The sequence below is a fragment of the Hyperolius riggenbachi genome, chromosome 1, assembly GCF_040937935.1.
Source record: "Hyperolius riggenbachi isolate aHypRig1 chromosome 1, aHypRig1.pri, whole genome shotgun sequence".
NCBI classification, from domain to species: domain Eukaryota; kingdom Metazoa; phylum Chordata; class Amphibia; order Anura; family Hyperoliidae; genus Hyperolius; species Hyperolius riggenbachi.
Genome location: NC_090646.1, coordinates 392864506 through 392888096, shown reverse-complemented (window position 1 = coordinate 392888096; position 23591 = coordinate 392864506). Strand labels below are relative to the sequence as shown.

General features: G+C 39.8%; 1 protein-coding gene across 3 annotated transcripts in view; it reads right to left on the bottom strand.

The window, feature by feature from the left end:
- The window catches only part of IFT74 (intraflagellar transport 74), a 125565-nt gene that overhangs the window by 33662 nt on the left and 68312 nt on the right, over window positions 1-23591 (bottom strand). For all 3 annotated transcript variants that reach the window (XM_068234639.1, XM_068234631.1, XM_068234624.1), the window contains exons 10-14: window positions 22332-22470; window positions 20990-21052; window positions 13546-13689; window positions 13001-13041; window positions 7872-7951 (exon numbers count right to left, since the gene is read on the bottom strand). In XM_068234639.1, the coding sequence (XP_068090740.1) occupies window positions 7872-7951; window positions 13001-13041; window positions 13546-13689; window positions 20990-21052; window positions 22332-22470 (467 nt within the window). The remainder of the gene's footprint in view (window positions 1-7871; window positions 7952-13000; window positions 13042-13545; window positions 13690-20989; window positions 21053-22331; window positions 22471-23591) is intronic.

Sequence of the window (23591 nt, the reverse complement as noted above, 5' to 3'; positions counted from 1 at the left end):
ATTAAAACGTCATGCTTACCGCTATTAACAGCAACATGACGTTTTAATACGTCGCGCATTCCCGCCGCTGCTACCGCCGCCATTACCGTCGGGATCCCGTGCTGGGTGATTGGGGAAGAGGACCGAACAGTCCTCTACCCAATCGCAGTGCCTGGAGTGAATGGACGTGACCGCGAACAGCGGCTACGTCCATTCACATAAACAGGAAATGTAACAGTTTAATAAAGTGTAAAAAAAAAAAAAAAAAAAAAAAGTGAACACGTCCTATGAGTGTTCACTAGCGCCATCTTGTGGCCAAAAAGTATATTACACCTACAAAATACATACATTTTCAAGTATATACACATCATTAATAAAATTACACTTCCAACCCTCCCCCCCAAAAAAAACACTTGTAAAAAAAAAAATCAGCTTAAAAAAAATAAATAAATAGTTGCCTTAGGGACTCAGCTTTTTTTATTCTATATTTTATGGGGGAAAATTAATTTTAATTTATTACATAGGGGCTTGTAATTATGGCCAGAACAAACAGAAAAATAACCACTTATATTTCAAAATAATATACTGTTGCCATACATTGTGGTAGGGACATAATCTAAACGGTTTAATTATCGGGACCACTGGGCAAATAAAACGTGTTTGTTTTATCCACAGGAGAATGTTTAATTTTAAAACTATAAAGGCTGAACACTGAGAAATAATGATTTTTTTCTGTTTTTTCTGTTTTTCTCATTAAAATGCATTTAGAATAAAAAATTTCTTAGCAAAATGTACTATCCACAGAAAGCCTAATTGGTGGCGAAAAAAACGAGGTATAGATCATTTTCTTGTGATAAGTAGTAATAAAGTTATTAGGGAATAAAAGGGAGGAGCGCTGACAACTGAAAATTGCTCTGGTCCGTTAGGATAAAAACCCTTGGGGGTGAACTGGTTAAAATGATATGCATCTTTCCATAGTTTCTGCACTGCTCGGAGTCCCTTTAAGGCTAAAAACATTAAAATCACCAACAATAAACTGATAGATATTACTTAAGAAAGAATTACACTTTGCATGTGATCACAGCAGCATTCACACTAACACACTCTGCACACATGGATCCGACACTCTGGCGTTTTCTATCTGACTCTAGTGCACTATCAGAGAAGGTCAGCTCATATTACTGGTGTATTGTAGTCGTCTTGAGAATAATTCCTCCATATATTGCAGTTTTTTTTTCTTTTTTGGGCGTTATAATCACTTTAAAAATTTCAAAAAAATACATAAGAATAAAAATAAAAAATTAAAATCCAGTTTAAACCCCCCTCCCCAAGTATATAACAAGCCTAAAGCTCCTTCTACACTTGTACGTTAGAAATGGTGTTTTCAACAAAGCACAGATATGCGATACACAGTGACATAGGAATTGCATAGAATGCAATGTCTGCTATTTGCATCCATGCATGAGATTCAATGCAAAATCACAATGCAAGATGGCAGACAAAATTATGCAAATACAGTGTGCTTTCACTCATAAAACAATGGGATCGCAACCTATTTCCCATCTGAGGCAGCGAGAGATACACACAGTTAGCTGCTTTAACCCATTAGCATCTTCAAACAAAATATTTTGTTTGAAGATCCTTCGCTCATTTTAACCTCAGCCGGCAGAACTCGTTGTTGTGTCTACTGAAGTCATGCAGAGCGGTGCAGAGAGCGTTTTTTTATAGTTACCTGTTCCTGGCGGCTGGACCAGCTGTCACTCTTCATCCACCCGCTGCAATACACTCCCGACATCCTCTTCTGACTTCCGTTCATATGTGATCGGGGCTCAGAGGATAGTGTCAGTGGTACAGCGCCACCCAGTGGTGGAAGAGGGGTAATGTAAGGGTCTCTTCCATCACCGGATGGCGCTACACCACTGGCACTATCTTCTGAGCCCTGATCACATGTAATAACGTAATCGGAAGTCAGAAGAGGATGTCGGGACTGCATCGCCGTGGGTGGATGAAGAGAGGAAGCTGGTCCAGCCGCCCTGAACAGGAAAATATGAAAGCTCCCGGTGTCCCTCTACATAACCTGCCAGGCCGGGGAAGGCACACTTCCCCAGAAGCAGGAAAAATATGTCCCTGCAGACAAAATGTTACTTCATTTGGCTGCTAAATGGTTAATAAAGTCTGCTAAACATCTAGCCACATATTTACTTATCTGAGAGATAATGGTGTGTTTCTGTACAAAACTTGAGATACATTTCACCCGAACAGGAACATTTTTTCTTCTTAATTTTCCTGTATTTTTTTCTGAAAAAATGATGTGCCAATAAAATGCTGAAAAAGCACTTTAGCTTAATGCAATAGCATCCGTATCCTCTTTCCTTAATGTAACAAATAAAACAATAAGACATTCCAGTGGGACTGGCAGCATAGATTTCCTTGCAGCTGTAGGATGTCTTCCAGGCTTCCCTTTTACTCACGCATGAAATTAGGAAGATTGCTACACTTCCACCCCCTTTCCTCAGTCCACATTACAAAAAAAATCCTACTCATTAATGACTGTCCTCATCTGGTGCACTGCATCTATTGTTCCACTCTGAATTAGGCTTTAAATAAGCACACTTGCTTGTACAATTTATAATATAAACTAAAATTTAGCATCACCTCAATGCAGTAAGTCGTTCACAAGATTTGTTTTCTGCTTTCAGGACTGAGAGTTTTGCATAGGAAGACCTGGAAAGTGTACCTGTATCAAACAAAAGTGCCACAAATGGGTACTTACCTCAATAGAAGGAAGCCTCTGGATAATCCAGAGGCTTCCCCCATCCTCTTTCACAGGGCTGTTCCAGCACTTGGTCTCACGAAAAACCCTTGACTAGCCCTTATGGACTGCTTATCCCTGCGGAGTAGTATGGACCCTGATCGGCTCAGCCCTTTCCGCCAAAGCTTGAATGTGTGAGTGCTACTGCTCAGGTGCAGTGTGGCCACGCTCATTCACATACACTTCACCTGGGCAGTAGCAGGGAGTTCAGGTGTCCAGGAGGGGTCTCAAGAAGGACGTGGGTACCCTCTGGAGGATCCTGTGTCCTGCACCCACTGTCTCCTAGTCTATTATGTTATACATTGTTTAATTACCTACATGAATGAACTAATGAAAAGCTAATCATTTGAAAACGTAACTGAAGCAGTGCCTGGAAACCCTCCTGTGTACCACAACTACTGCATTTGTCCTAAGAGAACGCTGCCTTTCCACAACACATACCACCTTGCTCTCCACTTGCTAACAGATCTATCTGCACTTGCAGTGCCCAGATGCCTTTTCTCTCCTGCTTTTTAAAATAGACTATGGATGAAATGTATAGATTTCTTAAAGTCTCAAAAAATGGAAATGCTAAATAGCTTTCAAAATAGCATAGAGTTAACAAGAAGAAGCTTATCCAATTTCTATTGGTGGGGAAGGGGAAGGTAGCTCTGCCCTGCATTGCACATGCTCCATCATAATACAGGGTGGGCCATTTATATGGATACACCTTAATAAAATGGGAATGGTTGGTGATTTTAACTTCCTGTTTGTGGCACATTAGTATATGTGAGGGGGGAAACTTTTCAAGATGGGTGGTGACCATGGCAGCCATTTTGAAGTCAGCCATTTTGAATCCAAGTTTTGTTTTTTCAATAGGAAGAGGGTCATGTGACACATCAAACTTATTGGGAATTTCACAAGAAAATCAATGGTGTGCTTGGTTTTCACGTAACATTCTTTCATGAGTTATGTACAAGTTTCTCTTTGTTTACAGCCATTGACATTTCTGACCACTTATAAAATGTGTTCAATGTGCTGTTCATTGTGTTGGATTGTCAACGCAACCCTCTTCTTCCACTCTTCACACACTGATAGCAACACCGCAGGAGAAATGCTAGTACAGGCTTCCAGTATCCATAGTTTCAGGTGCTGCACATCTCGTATCTTCACAGCATAGACAATTGCCTTCAAATGACCCCAAGGGTGTCAGATTGGGAGACCTTGGGGGCCAATCAACTGGCCCACGATAACCAATCCACTTTCCAGGAAACTGTTCTTTTAGGAATGCTCGGACCTGATACCCATAATGTGATGGTACACCATCTTGTTGGGAAAATTTAGGGAATGTGCCAGCTTCAGTGCATAAAGAGGGAAACACATTATCATGTAGCAATTTCGCATATCCAGTGGCCTTGAGTTTTCCATTAATGAAGAATGGCCCCACTATCTTTGTACCACATATACCACACCATACCATCAATTTTTTTGTTCCAACAGTCTTGGAGGGATCCATCCAATGTGGGTTATTGTCAGACCAATAGTGGTGGTTTCGTTTGTTAACTTCACCATTCACATAAAAGTTTGCCTCATCACTGAACAAAATCTTCTGCGTAAACTGAGGGTCCTGTTCCAATTATTGTTTTGCCCATTCTGCACATTCAGTGCACCGATCTGGGTCATCCTCGTTGAGATGCTGCAGTAGCTGGAGTTTGTAAGGGTGCCATTTGTGAGTAGATAATATCCCCCGAAGGGATATTCGACTAATGCCACTCTCCAGTGACATGTCGCGAGTGCTACGCTGTGGGCTCTTGCTGAATGAAGCTAGTACAACCACTGATGTTTCTTCATTAGTGACAGATTTCATGCGTCCATATTTTGGCAAATCCAACACTGAACCAGTTTCACGAAACTTAGCGAGCAGTTTGCTAACTGTAGCATGGAAGATGGGTGGTCTCGTAGGGTGTCTTGCCTTGAAATCTGCTGCAATGACCCGGTTACTGCGTTCAACAGACATCAACACAATTTCTATCCGCTCCTCATGTGTTAATCTCGGCGACGTGTCAATGGCTGTAAACAAAGAGAAACTTGTACATAACTCATGAAAGAATGTTACGTGAAAACCAAGCACACCATTGATTTTCTTGTGAAATTCCCAATTAGTTTGATGTGTCACATGACCCTCTTCCTAATGAAAAAAACAAAAGTTGGATTCAAAAAGGCCGACTTCAAAATGGCTGCCATTGTCACCGCCCATCTTGGAAAGTTTCCCCCCCTCACCTATACTAATGTGCCACAAACAGGAAGTTAATATCACCAACCATTCCCATTTTATTTAGGTGTATCCATATAAATGACCCAACCTGTACATAATTAAGTGGTGCAGAGCAGTGCCAAAGGGGATCAAAGTGTCAGACTTAGTCCAACAACTTGATCTGAGTAGCCAGACGACTTGCTGGACTAGATCTGGTGGCAGCACAGTTGGCCCAAATGCCAATATATATTTTGTTGCGCAGCATGGGTTTCAGTGGTGATCAAAGGATATTGGCCTGGGACTGCCAATCAGTTTGTTAACTTTGCCCTGCTCTCTACATAAAAGCAAGGTGTGGCTGCTTGGTCATACAGGGGGTTATTGGCAGCAACAAATTTCAAGAGTTGATCAACCTCAATTGTTGCAGAGCAGGTGTAGTATGTAGGTATTTAAGCCATTTCTTGTTTCATGTAAAATTCCACTTTGTATAATTCTGAAATCTATATTATTTGTACAGTTTTGAGTAGTCTTACCTTTAACCTCTGGCAGTTCCATAGCCACAGATTTTTTTCACTACTAAATATTCCAGAGTCAACTGCTAGTGGTTTAAAAACAAAGGGGAAGATATAGGTAGCAACAGCAACTCATTCTCTCACTAACTTTCTGCAATAGACCTCCAAACTTCATATGGCCTTTAGATTAGCTCAAGAATAGTGCATAGAGAGCTTAATGGAATGGGTTTCCATGGCCAAGCAGATGCATCCAAGTCTTAGATCACCAAGTGAAATGCAAAGTGTGGGATGCAGTGGTGTAAATCACTTTGCCACTCGACTCTAGAGCAGTGGAGACGTGTTCTCTGGAGTAAACAAATACACTTCTCAGGCAATCCAATGGATGAGTCTGGGTTCCATAGATGCCAGGAGAATGGTACTTGCCTGACTGCATTGTGCAAAGATCAGCAAGGCCTTCTTGTCTAACATCAGTGCCTCACCTCACAAATTTTCTTCTTTAAGAATGGTCACAAATTCACATAAACACCCTATTAAACTTTGTGGAAAGCCTTCCTAGAAGAGTTGAAGTGGTTATAGATGCAAAGGCTGGGCCAACTCCATATTAAAGCCTATGTATTAAAAATGGGTTGTCATTAAAGTTCATTTGTGTAAAGGTTAACATCCCAATACTTTTGCAATATAATGTACAGTATGTTTGCCTCATGTCACAAGTCACTTTAGGTATGCATTCAGGTTCTTTTTAACACAGGTATGCGCTATGGAATTGCACAGATGGAGTTTCTAAGAGATCTAAAATGTAATACAAAACTTGAATTCACAAGGCTTTTACAAAGGATTGTATCATTTGGGCTCCAAAGTTGGATAAAGCAAGCTACATGTACACAACAAAGCACAATTATAGCTTCATAGGAGTAGCTCTAATATGGTAACACATTAAAATGTGTGCAAGGGAAATGGTGAAGCAAATGCAGGAGACAGAGCTAGGAAACAGTCCACATGTGGTAGATACATACATATCTATATTTCTGTAAACATTTTGTCACTTCTTAACTTATGTTTTTGAAGTTTCATGTAGCGCTATAAAGAAAAAATATTCTTACCTTCTAATAAACAATCCAAAGTAAAGATAGGACATAAAATAGTTACAAAAGAAAGGAAAACAGAAAAGGAAAACTAAAAAATCAAAATAAACAGAAAATTCAAATTTAGAAGAAAAAGTTAAAGTGCAGAAGACAGACACACATTCAGTTCTCTGAATATAAACTGACCATATAACCCAGAAATATAAACCTTTCTGTACACTGCAAGCACTCAGAGACTGATTTACTAAGCTGAAGGATTTCAAGAATAAATCTTGCCTGGCTTGCAATGTAGCTGCTGTGTGCAGAGAACCTTTCTGCATATAGTGGGGCACAAATGAACCAAACAGGGAATAAAGAATGTCCATGCATATTCCCCCAATTATTGCTGGACTTTGCAGTGCCTCAACTGCAGGCAGTCTGCCTCATTTATGAAACAATTATGTTATTGCTGTGCAGTGCAATGCCTGGTGTGTCAAGCAGAGCTAATTACATTTGGAACTTAGGAAAAAATGAAAAAGGGTGACAGGGGAATAGCCCTTGGCCAAAGCCTTTTACCCCTTAATAGTCCACCATGTAGGCTGGATGGGCAAGAGGAGGGGGCCAGTGAGTGTGGGCCTTTGCTCCCTGACCAATACCAACCACACTTGATTGTATTCTATGTTAGACAGCACAATTACCGAAATAAAGTAGATTAAATGCTGGGTATTTATAATCTTGGAGTTTGGCTAGCTCATAGACTGCAGCTTAGTACAGACAATTTAAATGTTATGTTATTTCAGAAAGTCATCACTGCAAGGTAGCCAGGTAAAAAAAAAAGTTAAATAATAAGACAAAAATGGTTCATGCGCAGAGCAAAAAATGGTGTGCAATGAAAATGATGAACTATTCCACACAGTTTGCATTGAAAAAACGCAAGCATGAACTAGGGATTTAAAGGACACCCAAAGTGAGAGGCATACGGAGGCTGACATATTTATTTCCTTTTAAACAATACCAGCTGCCTGGAATCCTGCTTATCTCGTTGGCTGCAGTAACCCGAACCAACAACCTGAAAGAAAATGCTGCTAATCCAGTCAGACTGTAGCACCTGATCTGCATGCTTGTTCAGGATCTATGGCTAAAAGGATTATAGGCAGCCAGGCAATTTGCATTGTTTAAATGAAAATAAATATGTCAGCCACCCTATCCCTCTCACTTTAGGTGTCCTTTAAAGTTGACTTACTTTCAGTACTGCAATTAATAATGTAAAATGGTACCTTGGTGCTCTTCCATATCCATATCCAGTCTCCCTAGTTCTTCACTCAGCTGCTTAGTCTTTTCCTTTATATCGGTTAACCTGTTGGGAATTTTACAGACATTTATAAAAGGGGACACAAAGTACTCATTGGATCCATGCACAATCAGTGGCACTACATAGACAGTAAATATTGGCCGACATAAGCTTGGACTTAGGCAAGAGGTCTTCATAATAAAGCATTAAAGGTATGACAGTTCAGAAAGGTAAATGTTAACCACTTAATATTTGAAACAAACGTACCAAGAAAATAAGGACTAATTTAGATTTTGGAGAATCTCTAGAACCATTAAATGGGTAAGTGAAAAATGATAGTTAATGTACCACTTAAAATGAGGATTTCTGTTTGCCAGTGATGTTTAAGTCCCTCATACAATACCCTTTACCAGTAAGCAAAACTAAGGCATACATGTAAGGGGCTAACTGTAGGTCACTTTCTGTTAACATTCTTGCAGCAAACTATTTTCCCTATTAACCCCCTTGCCGTTACAATTATGGCGGCAAGGGGGCAGCGCAGCACTTTTTTAAATTTTTTTTTTTTAAATCATGTAGCGAGCCCAGGGCTCGCTACATGATAGCCGCTGCAAGCGGCATCCCCCTATCCACTCCGATCGCCTTCGACGATTAGAGTAAGCAGGAAATCCCGTTCAGAACGGGATTTCCTGCTGGGCTTCCCCGGTCGCCATGGCGACCGGGCGGGATGACGTCATCGACGTCATTGACGTCATCGACGTCATTGACGTCGGGACGTCAGAGGGAATCCCGATCCACCCCTCAGCGCTGCCTGGCACTGATTGGCCAGGCTGTGCAAGGGGTCGGCGTGGCGGGTAGCGGCGAATCAGCGGGTAGCGGCGGCGATCGGAAACTGCACGCAGCTAGCAAAGTGCTAGCTGCGTGCAGTAAAAAATTTAAAAAAAAAAAAAAAAAAAAAAAAAAATCGGCCCAGCGGGGCCTGAGAAATCCTACTACGCAGGTTATCCCGAGCTGAGCTCGGGATAACCGGCAAGGAGGTTAAATGCTCTCAACTACCCTTGGAACAGGAAAGGGAGAAACTGACTAGTTGCTATGAGAGGAGTAGAAACTATTCTAAAGTCAACTGTTTCATAGTTTCATAGACAAGACCCTAAATGATAATGGTATAAAGTGTAACTGTGTTTCCATGGTTTTGAACAAGAACAAGCCTTGATTGGTTTTCTTTAAAGGGAAACTGTGGCAAAAAATGTTAAATTTTAAAATATGTGCAAACATAGACAAATAAGAAGTACGTTTTTTGCCAGAGTAAAATGAGCCATCAATTACTTTTCTCCTATGTTGCTGTCACTTACAGTAAGGAGTAGAAATCTGACAGAAGCGACAGGTTTTGGGCTAGTCCATCTCTTCATAGGGGATTCTCAGCAAGGCTTTTATTCTTTACTAGCCGATTGCCCGGCGTTGCCCGGGTATGTATTTGGCTGGTGTCGGCTCCACCCACTTTTTCTAACCCTAACAATTACTCAATGACTAAGTTTGTGAGCTTTGTGGTCTTTGGCATTAATAATTTGCATTGAAATGAAAAAATCTGATGGGTTGTTTGTGGCTCCACCCCTTTTTCTGAATTTGAACCCCAGTCACCCAATGACCAACTGTACCAGGTTTGAGGCCTGTGCCATTAACAGTGCAAGAATGGTAGCAATTAAATATTCCCTAAAAAGGATTTAAACAATGATGCTGGCCAGCTTCCCTGCTCGCTACAGTTTTATGGCAGTTGGACAAAGCAACTGCCATTTACTAAGTGCTCTAGAAAATAAATAAATCCCTGAGAATCCTCCATGAAGACTAGTCCAAATACTGTCACTTCTGTCAGATTTCTACTACCTACTGTAAGTGACAGCAACATAGGAGAAAAGTAATGTATGGCTCATTTTACTCTGGAAAATAAAAATGTACTTCTTATTTGTTTATGTTTGCACATATTTTAAATTTTACAATTTTTCGCCATAGTGCCCCTTTAATGGAATAAAGAAGTTCATGTTAATTACTTAATTTACAAAGTAACATTTTATATTTTTATCATTCATGTAAAAAATGTGTTTGATCTATAATGTACAATTATGGTACTGTGTTTGCAAAGCTTCATGAGACTTTTAACAACAAAAAGCACAGCAGTAGAGCACGCATTCATTTGACAAGGGCCCCTGAAAAAAAGGGCGCCTGATGTCGCGGAGAAACATAAATTCGCTTATAAAAAGGTACTTTATAAAAAGTACTTTACACACCAGAAAAAAGTGCTGTCAGTTATAAAAGGGCACGGGATATAGCTGAGAAAAGTTAGCTTGGTTCTAAAAAGGCGCCAGATATAGCCAAGAAAAGTGAGGCACTCTTTTCACCCCTTTATAGCTGCAAATCACGGGAAACAACATTAAAATCTATGGTGGCCTCCTTTTAATACAGATGGCTCAAGTGCCCTTTTCAACCGTAAGCTCACTACCAATACACCCCTTTAAGTCTAAAAGGCAGGACTCTGACTTAATAACCAGTATACATTTATCAGCAAACCTATCTCGCAGACCAATAACTGGAGCTAGTTATATTATCCTCTTTACTGAAGAGCTCCACCTTCTGGATAGACATGGTAAACTAAAATTAATTTACCTGCTAAAAATACATTTTGAAATAATACAGGTTTAGCATGGAATCTAATAAAACAAACATGGTTACGATTCCATTCAAATTATTTTCAAGAATCAAATAAAAAGTCTGAAAAGTATTATGTAATCGTCAAAGGTCTGTCTAAATTTGATCTCTGGAATCAAAGTGGGCAATATAACAGTTTAACAGTGTGCTGACCAGCAAGCTGTTATGGGGTAATGGCCATTTTCAAAATGGAGGAGGACAGAGAATTCCATCAATCACAGTGGACAAACAGGATGCAAGAGAGGAAAAAGATTGATAAGCAGACTACATGGGAGGTAAGTAGGACCTCTGTATATTTATTTTGACTTTTTATTTTCAGTTCAGGTTCTCTTTAATGTGACCCCCTTGTGCAGAAACACCTGCAACTAAATATTTGGGATAATAGTCGATCACTTGGGTAGAATTTTAGTTCATTCTTCATACAGAACAATTTTAGCTTTTGGATTTCGGTGGGTTTCTTTACGTAAACTTTTTATAACATTTAAATTAGATTAAGGTCAGGACATTCCAGAACATTCACTTCATACTTTTTAATCATTTTTTTTTAGGTAGAACAACTACAAATAGTGTGTTTAGAACCAATGTCTTGCTGAATGATGTCTCTTGAGATTCAGTTTATAGACAGATTGTTTTTTCTTTGATTCTCTGGTAGACTCTAAAATTCATGGCAAGCCATCTAGGCCCAAATGCAGCAAATCAGAACTAAACCAGCACAGTCATACAAAATTTTACAGATGGGATAACATTTTGTATGCTAGAATATAGTGTTTTCTAAAATGTAAAAGTTCCATTTTGGCTTAATTTAGCCACAAAACATTGTTTCCAATATTCGTCTGCATTGTCCACGTGAGCGTTCGCAAAACTGCAGATGGCAGCCAGATTTTTGGGGGAGAGAAGTAGTTTTCTCCTAGTTACCATGTCATACACACTTGTGTTCGGACTCAGACTTTAACTTATGCCAATGTGAGAAAGGCCTTCAAACTACTATGCATATTGTACTTGGAATGATCTTTTGGTGGAGTCCAAATTCTTTAGAGATAATCATGTAGCCTCCATCTTTACGGGCATGAACAACTCTTTTCTTCTGACACCTCTTTTGTTTGAGCCATGCTATACATCTATAAATATGTTAGCAGGCTTTGCTGGATCCCCATTTTAATAAGTAAAACAGAGTCTCATTCACACCCGATTGTCATACCATTGACTGAAAATCCAAGACTGATTTCTCCATCAAGTCAGAAAATAGTGAGATTAAGAGTATAAGTAGGTATGACCCGATTGAACACAAATCACAAAAGATAAATACTATATCATATCTCATTTTATTAATCCAAATACATATTAACGTTTAAAAAAAATCACAATATTAAAAATGTACCCGCCCCAACTCCCACAACCCCCCCAGAGACCTGGATACTCAGCTACCTGACCCAGTCTAGCTAAGAAAAATGATGTGCCACTAGACCGCTTGGAAAATACCCCAGCTGTACAGCTCCTAATTGAAAAATAGATTATCATCGGTACACTTGATCAACGGAAAAATTTTTCCTTTTGAAGTTCCAGTTTAGCGCTATGGTGGGTAGTCACTTAAAATGATCCACTTGCGGCTAATGTGCGATCACATCACCGACCCCAGCATAGCACAGTCCCAGCAAATCCAGTATAGGTGCAGATATGTGTTGGATATATGTAGCAGTGGGCTGATTAGCTTGAAGCAAGATGCTTGAAAAAGCAGTTCTATGCAGACCAGGGTTAATATAGCAAAGGAGTCATATAAGCAGCAGAAGCCAACAAAAAGGAGCAGTCCAAATTTGTAGGATTCACCATCAGCAGCAAAGCACCATACTAAATGCACAAACCTGAGGTACAATTGAGTTCTCTGGTCACAGCACAAACAGGAGACATTAGTCCAGCCAGCAAAGTAGACCAGATTGGTCATTCAATAGAGTCCATGTCAGGACAGCCAACTCCATGAAGCTGACAAGCAGGCAAAGCAAGAGTGTAGGCAGACATGCTGATATGCTGAACCAAGGTTTGTGTCCAAAAGGCTGGCTTACGCGTCCCGGAGATGGTGCTGGTGATGGACAATGGATCTGCTGGATCAAGCTGCAAAGTAGGTAGCCAGAGAGGCCCAGGACTGGAGCTGAGTCCACGTGTGGGAGAGTGATGGAGGTTGATTTCTCTATCACATTATATAAATATCCTAAGGATTTACATGCTTTTGCCACATGCAGATATGTTATTGTTTTTTTCAAATAATAGCATTACTGAATATACTTTTTTTGGTTTAATTTGTTTAACAAAGTTTTCTTAGTTGACTTTAGGCCTTTTTTTTAGCGCAAACACTTTAATGGAATACGAGTACAAAATCTAACATTTTATTCATTTAAAAGTATATAAAACTAGAGAAAAACTTACTGCCGTTCCATGCTCGCTATCTCTTGGTTATCTTCTTTCACCTTTTCAATAAAATTCAAGAATAAGGACATTTTGCATTTTGTAGTCACTTTTCAAAGACAATATAAGTAAAGCAGTTTAAAAATAAATGCATTATTTGTAACTCGATTTCCAGTTTATTCATGGTTCACAAACACCATTTATATGGGACTTGCTATTTAGATGTGCATTCTAGTCATTTGTAAATGCTGCAGGTGAAATCTGTATCAACACCACTTGTAAAATGACCAGCTGTAAAATTTGCACACTATTTGCCACATTCGAGATATGTGGAAATTAAAAAATAGCTGAATGAACAAATTAAAGCAGCCATCTTCCCTAGGAGACATTAACAAGAGAAGGCTTTTTTACAAGGTCAAATAATACATTTTGATGTTCTACAGAGAAATTTAATAAAGGTCTAAATGAATAATAAAATGTCAGTCAGTGGAGCACTAAGCTCCAAGCTACCATTATTAATTAAAGCAGCAATCTTTCATAAATTGAGTTTCTTGTCTCTTGAATACCTGTTTCAATAATTTTTCTCTTTCTTCTTGTGGCGTGCCCATGCCCTTGTCTTCTGCAATGGCTTGGTCCCGCCGAGCTTCCAACTCATACAGCTTCTCATACAGCTGTACTGCTTCATGTTTAATGTGTGAATGTGCAATTTCCTGGAGGAAGAAAAGACAATGAGGAAACATTGAGCAAGTGAGATTCTGACCCAAGTTATACAGCACATGTACAACTGTAGCAACAGATTCATGCTGGTTTATGTGTGAAGCCTATACACCTGCAGTTCACTGCTTCAGTGTGGAGAACATAAGAGGACTTGAAATGGCAATTAAAAAAAGAGGAACAAAATAAAAAATGGTCAATGACATTACTTGTTTTGTTGAAGTGAGTATTAGAAAAGAGATTGATAACAGAAGTTTTGTAACAAACTGCAGTACTTTTCTTGCCTGACCTGACAACAATTGAATGCAATTAGACTATTGTGATTTCTACTTAACCTGTTTTTTGTGTGTATATATATATATACATACATACATACACACATATATATATATATATATATACACACACACCGAAAGTGTGAGAGCTATGGAGGCTGCCATACTTATTTCCTTTTAAACAGTACCGGGTGCCTGGAAGCCCTACTTGGCTGCAATAGTATCACATTAGAAACAAGCACGCAGCTAATCTTGTCCATTCTGACAATGTCGCAGGCACCTGATTTGCTGCATGCTTGTTTAGGGTCTATGGCTAAAAGTATTAGGAGCAGAGGATCAGCAGGTTAGCCACAGCTTGCCTAAAAAGGAAATAAATAGGGCAGACTCAATCTCACTCTCGCTTCAGCATCTGGTTTTACTAGTATTGTGGTATCCCCTAGAACCAGGAGAACAACAACCAACACCAGCAAAACAAAGACCCAAGTGGGAGAAAGGCAATACCCCACCAAATGAATAACAGTTGCCAGTAGCGCACCATTTACTTGTTTTACTTCCTACCCTCAGAGGCTCCTGCATCCCCTGTGCCCTTTTACTTGCTGAGGTACAGTCACCCATCCAGTGTTAAGGACCAAAAGGGCAGATATTGCTACAACAACACATCTTTCCTGGCCAGCACCTACCTACAAAAGTAATGAGGCATGCTGTTTTTATTTAGTGTTAGTTGATAAAAAATGAAATAAGAATATTCAATATAAAAATAATTGAATAAGAGGTAGTCAAGCCACAGTTATCTACATTTAGCTTGCCAAAAGCAAACAAATTGCTTAGAAATCTGTTCATAAGTAGCATCTTAATGTGTAAGGTGATTTCTTTTTAGCAGCAGCATCTCAAGTGAAAATCTAGCAATTACATCAGCTGGAGAACTATGGGTCAATAGTTTAAATTCATAAAGGTGACTTTTTTTCTGTCTGCAGCTGAACCAGGTCCCTTATCTATGACTCATATTATTTATATAACTTTTAAAACAAAAATCAAGCAAAAACCTCACTCAAGATAAGTTTTCCCTGATTGATTAAAATTTGATATTACAGGTTCACCTCATTCACAATACTTTTCTTACTTAGTAGGTATTGAAAGGGTATACAGAGAAGGAGGAAAAATGATCAGAAGCTCAGTGCATCAAACCCATAGTCTGGTGTGAAGCATCAAATAAACTAAAATATGGCAGAAAACATTTGCAAGTTGCATATTTTAGATTCATGTTGTACACTATCTGGCAAAACCATGTGGTTCTAGTGGTGGGTTGCACTGACTGAATTAGCAGGCTTAGCAGAACGCATGAGGTGTCTATGGGATAGTGCTAATTCAGGGCATGGAGGCAGAGTTTCCATTTAACTTTTGGCAGGCTGAGCCTGTGTGCACTAAATTATTGAAGCTGCCTGTAACTGGTTATAGTGGAAAAATCTTACACAAAGTTAAAAATGAAAGATTTATTGTTTTCGAAACACTATGGTATTCTGGAATTAAGAATTTTCAGTGACCACATGACAGGGGTAAAAATGTTACAATGTTAATAACATAACAGAACAGAATAGTTTCATTCATGTGCTATTACTAAACATGACATCTTGTAAAACTGCATACAAAACAATACGCTAGGCTGTTCCAAAGGGCATGAAGGTTAGTCACAAGGAAGTAGAGATAAACACAGTAGCAGAAAGTTATACTTAGGACATATATCCACTATGCCCAAATCCGTGTATCGTTTCTCCGCATGCGAGTGGGGATAGGAAAACACTGCCTATCTAGTGACTTGCAGTCCAGGTCGCACTGTCTATGAATCAGGCTGCGGCTTTCTTAATAGGAGCCGACAATCTCGAGGGTGGGACCACGGCTCCATCATTGGGGCTAATCCCTCAGTAGCAGGAGCCTTGGTCCCACCCTCAAGACCTTCGGCTCCAATTAAGAAAGGAGCAAGAAGCAGTAAGCAACATCATTGACCGTCTGTGGCAGCGCCCCCCCCCCCCCCCCCGCTTCATTCGTTCCTGGCTCGGCAAAGCTTCCTGGCACAGCAGCGACTTCTTAATGATGCTAGCTGCGCGGCTGAAAATACTGTATGTATTTACAACACTGGAGCACACAGGTGAGAGAGCATGAGGCATAGTGTGACATGGGAGACAGGGGACACGGAGGACACAGGGGTACAGGGGGAGAAACGGGGCTGCATGTACATATTTAAAACAATTCAGACGGGAGATACAAAACACCGGAACGCCTAGGACACAGGGTAGAACCTGGGAGGAAACAGGATAAAGGACATAGGGGACTGAGCTGCAGGTCTGAATACGTATTATTCGGACTATAAGATGCCCTGACTTCCCCTCCTACTTTTGGGGGAGAAAAGGTGTGCATCATAGTCCGAAAAATATGGTACTTTCCTTTTTACCAAAACTCAACAAATACCCAGTGCTAGTGTTCTGCGTCATGTCAAAGTATCCAACCATATGCCCTGTTGCCCCACGTCAAACCATATGTCCTGTTGCCATAAATAAATCCACTCTGAGGGCCCTTTTCCACCAGCGCGTTTGCGCTGGCTGAATCGCAAAAACGCGAACCGCTAGCGATTTTACAATCGCTACGGTTTGCTTTTTAACATAAGAATCGCGGTAGGTCATTTCCACTACCGCGATTCGTTTTTTACTTGATCGCGATCGCGCCGCGGAGCGACTTTTGCCGCGATTTTGCTATGCACTGCATAGCATAGCAAAATCGCGGCCGCGAACGTCGGGGAATCGCCGGTAATTGCGATTCAGCAATCGCTAGCGTTCAGCGTGAACGCTAGCGACTGCAAGTGGAAAAGGGCCCTCAATGCCCAACAGTCCCTTTCCTGGTGGTCATTGCTTCACAATGGTCTTTCTATCCTAAGTTACAAAACAGCACAGGGCCTCTGCAAGAGACAACATATGTCTTAACCCATTCAGCAAAAAACTGGGACTCCATAGGGTTTTAATCGATTAAGAACTGGATACAAAGTTTAAGTTACACATTTTGAATCTGGTTTGTTACATAAAAGTTATCAGCTGCAAGAGTGTTTAATACTAACCAAGCTGTCTGTCAGTTCTCTGAGATGCTCTTTAGGAATTTTATTAAGCTGGCCACTAACGGTCCAATTTCTAGCGAAAAATCGTTTGAGCGATCAGAAATTCTGATCGGATTGGTTGTAAATAATCTCCATTGGTGGACACAATCGATTATGAACGAGTGAAAAAAATGTCGCCCGAATGAATTTTCGTCGAACGAAAATTTGTATTTTCTTGGTGGTCGTGATAGATAGGAAGCAAAGATTGGTTAGTTGATGGTGTAGTAAACGATTTTTCGTCCGATCAGAATTTCTGATCGCTTGAACGATTTTTCACTAGAAATTGGACCGTTAGTGACCAGCTTAAGACTGATATATTCAAATACAAGAGCTGCCCAAAGACAACATACACAGATTCCAAAATATCAGAATTGGAGAGGAAGCACACCGCGGGTCTGTGAAAACTGGTGCTTTATCTTGGCAAAGCTGTTGGGTGAACGGTTATACATTCACCATTATCGTAAAAACTGAGTTCCAGCATCATAGTCTGTCTCAAACACTCCAAATTAGCCTAACACTAATCTATCCCCTGTAATTCACTAATACGAACCCTTCATACTCTCTCTGTTTCGAGTTCAACCTAATATACTATGCTACTGGCAGTGGCCATAAATAGTCTTTTCTTCTAGGCTCTGCTCCCCATTTTTCATGCTGCTGAAAAAATGCCTGCTTCAGGAATGTTATTTGGTCTTGCCCAATCCCTCCCATGGGACTGCGGGCCTGTCCTTTGGATGAGCTCAGATGGCTGTGTAGATGTGCCCAAGAGCCTGGTGGTCCGGAAATGTGCCACTGCACCCCATGTAAATACAAAGGGCAAGTGAGCAAAAGCACAAACCTGAAATATCTACTAATGGTGAGGGCAACAGGGCCATAACAGCATGGCTGCATGGATGTAGTACTGTTAATAAAACATTTTTGGGAAGTTCACTCTCACTTTAAAACTCACTAACCATTATCTCATCAAAGTGGCCCTAGTTTTAATGCGCATCTAACTGCATCTTTCCAATGGCAAAACTAACACTAATTTAAAGAGGACTTGTAATGACTCCCAGCAGAACATACAAAATTATTCAGGATATCAATTTTCATGTTGATTATCCAATAATTAAGAACTCAGAACATTGAACTTGGCGTTGCAGTATCAAACTAACAGTACAATGCAGAGGAAAAAATGTAAATGCTAGCTTGACCTGCACATCTACACGGATGACAAAAGTTTGGAAACAACTTTAAATTTAAAATAAGAACAGACTGTACCCTCCTTACAAACAGATTCAATCCCGGGAGATTGTAAATTGAATATGTTTGTAAGTTGAGTCATGACATTATACATAGTGAAACATAGATAAATGACTTTTACTTTCGGTCGACTCTGGATTTGGTCTAGTATAAACAACAAAATTGTATAATAACAAAATAAATCATATAATGCAGGGTCTTCAAAAGCACAAAAAAGAGGAAGAATGACAAAAAAAAATTGTACTGAGTAAAAGTTTGATGTTTTTGGCTCAAGAAGGAGGAGAATTAATATAAAATGAAGATGAAAGGTAAAACGCTACTGGGATGTCTCACATTCATAGGTAAAACAGTAAGGTGGAAATCTTACATTTAGGGTTGTTCTGGAGCACTGAATTGTACCGGAAAGAGATTTGAACACAAGATCAGAGAACAATGTCAGCAACAAACATCTTTGAGGGTTCTTAGAGAATCATGACAAAGAAATTCAGCTGAAGGCTTGGAAAACTGACAGGATGGATGCAGAGGATCTAAAGCCGTAAAAACTACCAGTGGAGGATTCTCCGATGAAGATAAAGTTTATCTGTTGAACAGCCATAAAGTGATCACATCTGCTAAAAAATAATAAGTGGACAGCACCAGAGGTGGGACAAAGTCCTCCAGCACCCAAGGCTGAAACACCAAAGTGCGCCCCTCCATCCATTTCTATTAGACTAAGAGGCGTCAAAATGTGAATGGAACCCAAGTAAGTAGTGTCAGCCAGGGTTGCTGAGTGACTTACGAGTCCGTGGTTGTGTGACTGCAATTATATGCAGCATCCTCAGCAAATATTGTTTATTAAATAAACCCAACACAAACACTATACATCAGTAATGTTAAATGATGGAGCAATTCCAAATATTTGATGATAGGCAACAAAAGTTGGGGAATACTTTTCTTTAATGTATTATGGTGTTTACCTGTGAGACACTGAGTGCTGCATGTGGCAGGCCTCAGACTCAGACATGCCAAATGTTTTACTACACTTCAAAAGTCAATAGTGCTTTGCACCTTCTTTTCAGAAGCCCTAAAATCTGTTAATGGAAGGCTAATTCCTGGAATACATGACCTATCAGAAGAGAGTTCTTGAATCTTCTGGTTCTTGTCATGTTGTTACTGGTACTGACGGCCTTAGATGGGACCAGCTCATATATCCAGGGGGAATTGTATGAAGTGTTGTCCATGGAGTTTCAGTTTAATAAAGTTTACAAAGAAGGAGACCAAGAGAGATACATATGTTGAGAACGAACAAATTTGTTTTCTCTTAAGGTTCACAGTGGTCAGTTGCATAATGTATGCGTTCTAATGAATGTGAACTGCGATGGAGACTGGACATAGACTTTAATACAAAGCCTGCGTGCAGCAAGTTAGAATAAAGTGATCAGTTACAATGCAGTACTGTGAACAGCTCTACAGAACTGTATGGGCAGTGAGTTGACATGCAGAATTATTCTGAAATGCAACTGAGCACTGTGAACTATGCCCTTAGAGTTTAAGTAAAAGTCAACTAATCCCAAGATTAAGCAAGGCATACTCTAACTCTAATCAGGATGAAAGTGAAAGAGAACTGTGTATGGCAGTAATGTGGTGGTCTGAATGTATTTATCATGGGGCAATTTTTCTTGAAACTGTATACTGCTAGTTTGCTCTGCTTTTCATGATACAGCTGCTGCATAGGTCAATCAGTTGTGGCCAAGTGACACACCGAGTAGGAAGAGTCACAGGACACAGGAAGTAGTCAGGAGGACAAAAACTCTTAAAAACAGGAAAATAAGAAGCTCTTGACCTGCATGAATTGCTGCACAATACAAAGATTTTTTTTCAATTTTTCAGTTTTATTTCCAAAGGTAATGCTTACAGTTTACACTAATCGACACAATTGAGCTCAAAATTTTCTTTAAGTATTGGGTGTAGTTAGGATTTAAGGAGCATTCACATTATGTGCACGGCAGCACACAATACACACTATAAAGCAGCACTTAGCAATAAAAATTACTAAACAGTAGGTAGAGAAGTAATATCAAACGTGAGTAATTTCTTGCTTAGTGGAAGCTTCAAAGGGATCATACTGGAAAGGTTTGAAAATATCTCCTTGGAGAAAATTTAGAAATAACTTTAATAGGATATGGGTCATAAGGGTTGATGCACGTAACAGCGCAAATAGCGCCCAGCAATATTACTGTTACTACCAACAGCAGGGTACCACAAGTTACGCTAATAATGCAACCCATAGTACTCAAATGCTGAGAGCATTGCTACCGTAATGCACATTAGTAACGACATTACCGTAGCAACACTTGTGTTACTCGAGTACTGTATCGCAGGTCCCGCTAATAGTACAACTCGTGGTAACCTGCTGACAGTAGTAATGGTAATATTGCCGTGTGTTGTCTGTGCACAGAAATATTAAAGCATTTACATGCATCAACCTCCTAGCGTGAAAGTGGTGAATGCGCTCTTAACAGTCACTTTTTATTTTTGTTTTTTTGCAACCATTTCAGTAACAGTGCCATACTATCTCACAGGAATACAGGAGTGCCCTCTAGTGGTTATCACTGAATAAACAAAACGATCTGAGACATAAGTTGTCACCAGTGCTCTACTTACAGCCTCCAAGGCTTGCTTCTTTTCTGTTAACATGTCAAGCTCCTTCTGCTGAATCTCCAGCTCCTACAAAGAACAAGCGAGTAAACCATTGAAAAACATATTTGTCCATAATCAGATTTGCTAAAATGTGCTTTCAGACACTATTACCTGAAAATGCCAAATATGATTAACATTGTTACATATTTCTTGCTGCATTAAACTATTAAATATTTCTCGTGAGCAACCTTATGCTTTTACACAATTACTTTTAGTTTCTAGATGGTAGGTGCATAGCAACAGCCATAGCAGCACACTTGCTCCCTTGAAGGCCCGCTGCTGGATGTTTGGCAGCAGACCAAAGGAAATGCAGAATGGACCCATACTTTCCTATACACCCCATTCACACATGTCTATCTTCATCATATGTGGGTTTGTGGGTCCACATCTTTTTTGCAATGCACAAACCCAATTTGCATTTTTTTTGGGAAAGCAAACTTATTGCCAGTCATGTGACATAATGGCACACATCTGCTCCCATGTGGAACAGTGTATCCATACTATAAGCTGCCACTTCGACAACTGGGCCTCAGTCAGGACTGAAGGAAGAAGGCACAGGATGCACACAGTCTATGGATTAAAAAAAAAATCAGTGGATGCACAAGGGGGCAGGGCAAACTGTCAGTGGTACTGTCAGTGATTAACTGAGTTTTTTTCAAATTGGACCTACACTTCCATTGTACTTTTTATCTATCATACTATTTTGATTAGTATTAAAAATTTAGAGTATATTCTGCATAAACACTTTTTTTTCTCTATGTATTCTCCCAGTTTAGTTCAAAATCAAGGACAACATCTTTGTTAAGTGTTCAGTTTGTTCAATAAAGATTTACAGCAAGAATGCCAGAATCTACTATTGTAAAGCTACAGAATAGCAGAGATGGAGGAGCTGCTTGCAGTAAGTCTCCCAACATGGATCTTGTTGGATATAGTCTCAAAGGTTTGCAGCTGTTTTTGAACCATAAAATGTGAGGAAAATGACTGAATGTGTAAGCATTAGTGCTGTTGCCTGCTAATGTTGCCTGTAGCAATGTGGGAGTTGTCCAGGTAATGTGGGTTGCGCTAATTGCGCAACACACACTACATCGTCTTCCTAAGTAACAAAAAAACTGCTGCGTGCTACCTGCGTACAATAATGTTACGAAGTGAATTTGCAAACCTTTCAAAACTTATAGGCACACGGTTTAATAAAAATCCAGGCCAGGTTTTCAGGATCATCTATATTCTTCCACATATTTTTGTAAAACACATGCCTAAATAATAATGCATGCTGATGAATAAATGTTGTTTGTGACCAGAGCTGCACCTTTAAAAGCTGCTCATTCTGCATCTTTGTGGAATAGTATACAGCTTGCTTCTCTTCCGACATATTTTTAATAATGCCTTCTGCTGCCCGTTTCTCCCGTTCAATATCTTCCTCCACACCGCGAATAAGTTCTTCTTTTCTGTAACACAATCACGCCAGAATGAAGTTTACATAATGATAACAGGGGCTTACAGCAGGACTTACAGCATTTTATCAGCTATAGTCAGGAGTCTCAGAATAACAAACAATGACTATTACATGATAAATGCAGCACCAGCTGACTGCAACACTTGATACAAAAATACCCCAACAACTCTATACATCTGTGAAGGTTCTCATTCTTGTAGGACTACTGTTTATCTCCCTCAAAATTAAAATTGATTCAGTGGGGCACCCTTCTATGTTCTAGAGCATATTTTAAATCACTCTTATAAAATACAGTATATTCTGGCATATAAGACTACTTTTTAACCCTTGAAAATCATCTGAAAAGTTGTGGCTCGTCTTATACGCCGGGTGTCATTGATCCTGGATGACACGCCCTATCCTGTTACCAACTCTCAGATCTCGCTGCTGAGGACTGAAGTGAAGAGGCACAGGCGAGCATGTGTGAAATCTGAGAGAGAACAAGGTAAAAAGGATACAAGGGTGGGCCAGAAGGGTGAAAGAGGCGTATTTTATGGGCACAGCGCGATCTATTCTTCTATACCTCTCTGATAAACAGGGAGACAGGGAGAGCTGACCAATGCACTAAGGGAGAGTTGACCAATCCAACCAGTCAATCGCCTATATACTGGGTACAACATACAGTACAGCACCAGTATCTGTTCATACATAGCACCAGTATATGATTTTTTAAAAATTTTATCTGGTGTGCATTGGAAGAGGGGTAGTCTTATACGCCGAGTATATCCAAAACTCTGTATTTTAACTGGAAAAGTTGGGGGGTTGCCTTATACGCCGGAATATACGGCACTGAACAAAAGGTCTACTGGTACATCCACATCAGAGTAAACAACTTCCAGCACACAAGCCAAGAATACAAAATACAAATAAGGCACTGTAGTTACATAATAGAATGCAGTAAAATTTTCAGGATGCATTTAGAATATACAAAACAGTCCCAAGACTAGAGGTTTTTTTTTTGTTTTGTAGGAACAGCAAAAAGTCCTTTATTCTTTAGTAATACAAAATCTTCTCGATTGCAGTCGTGAAATGTTGATAGTTCATGCAAATATCCACTATACAGAACAAAAGCTG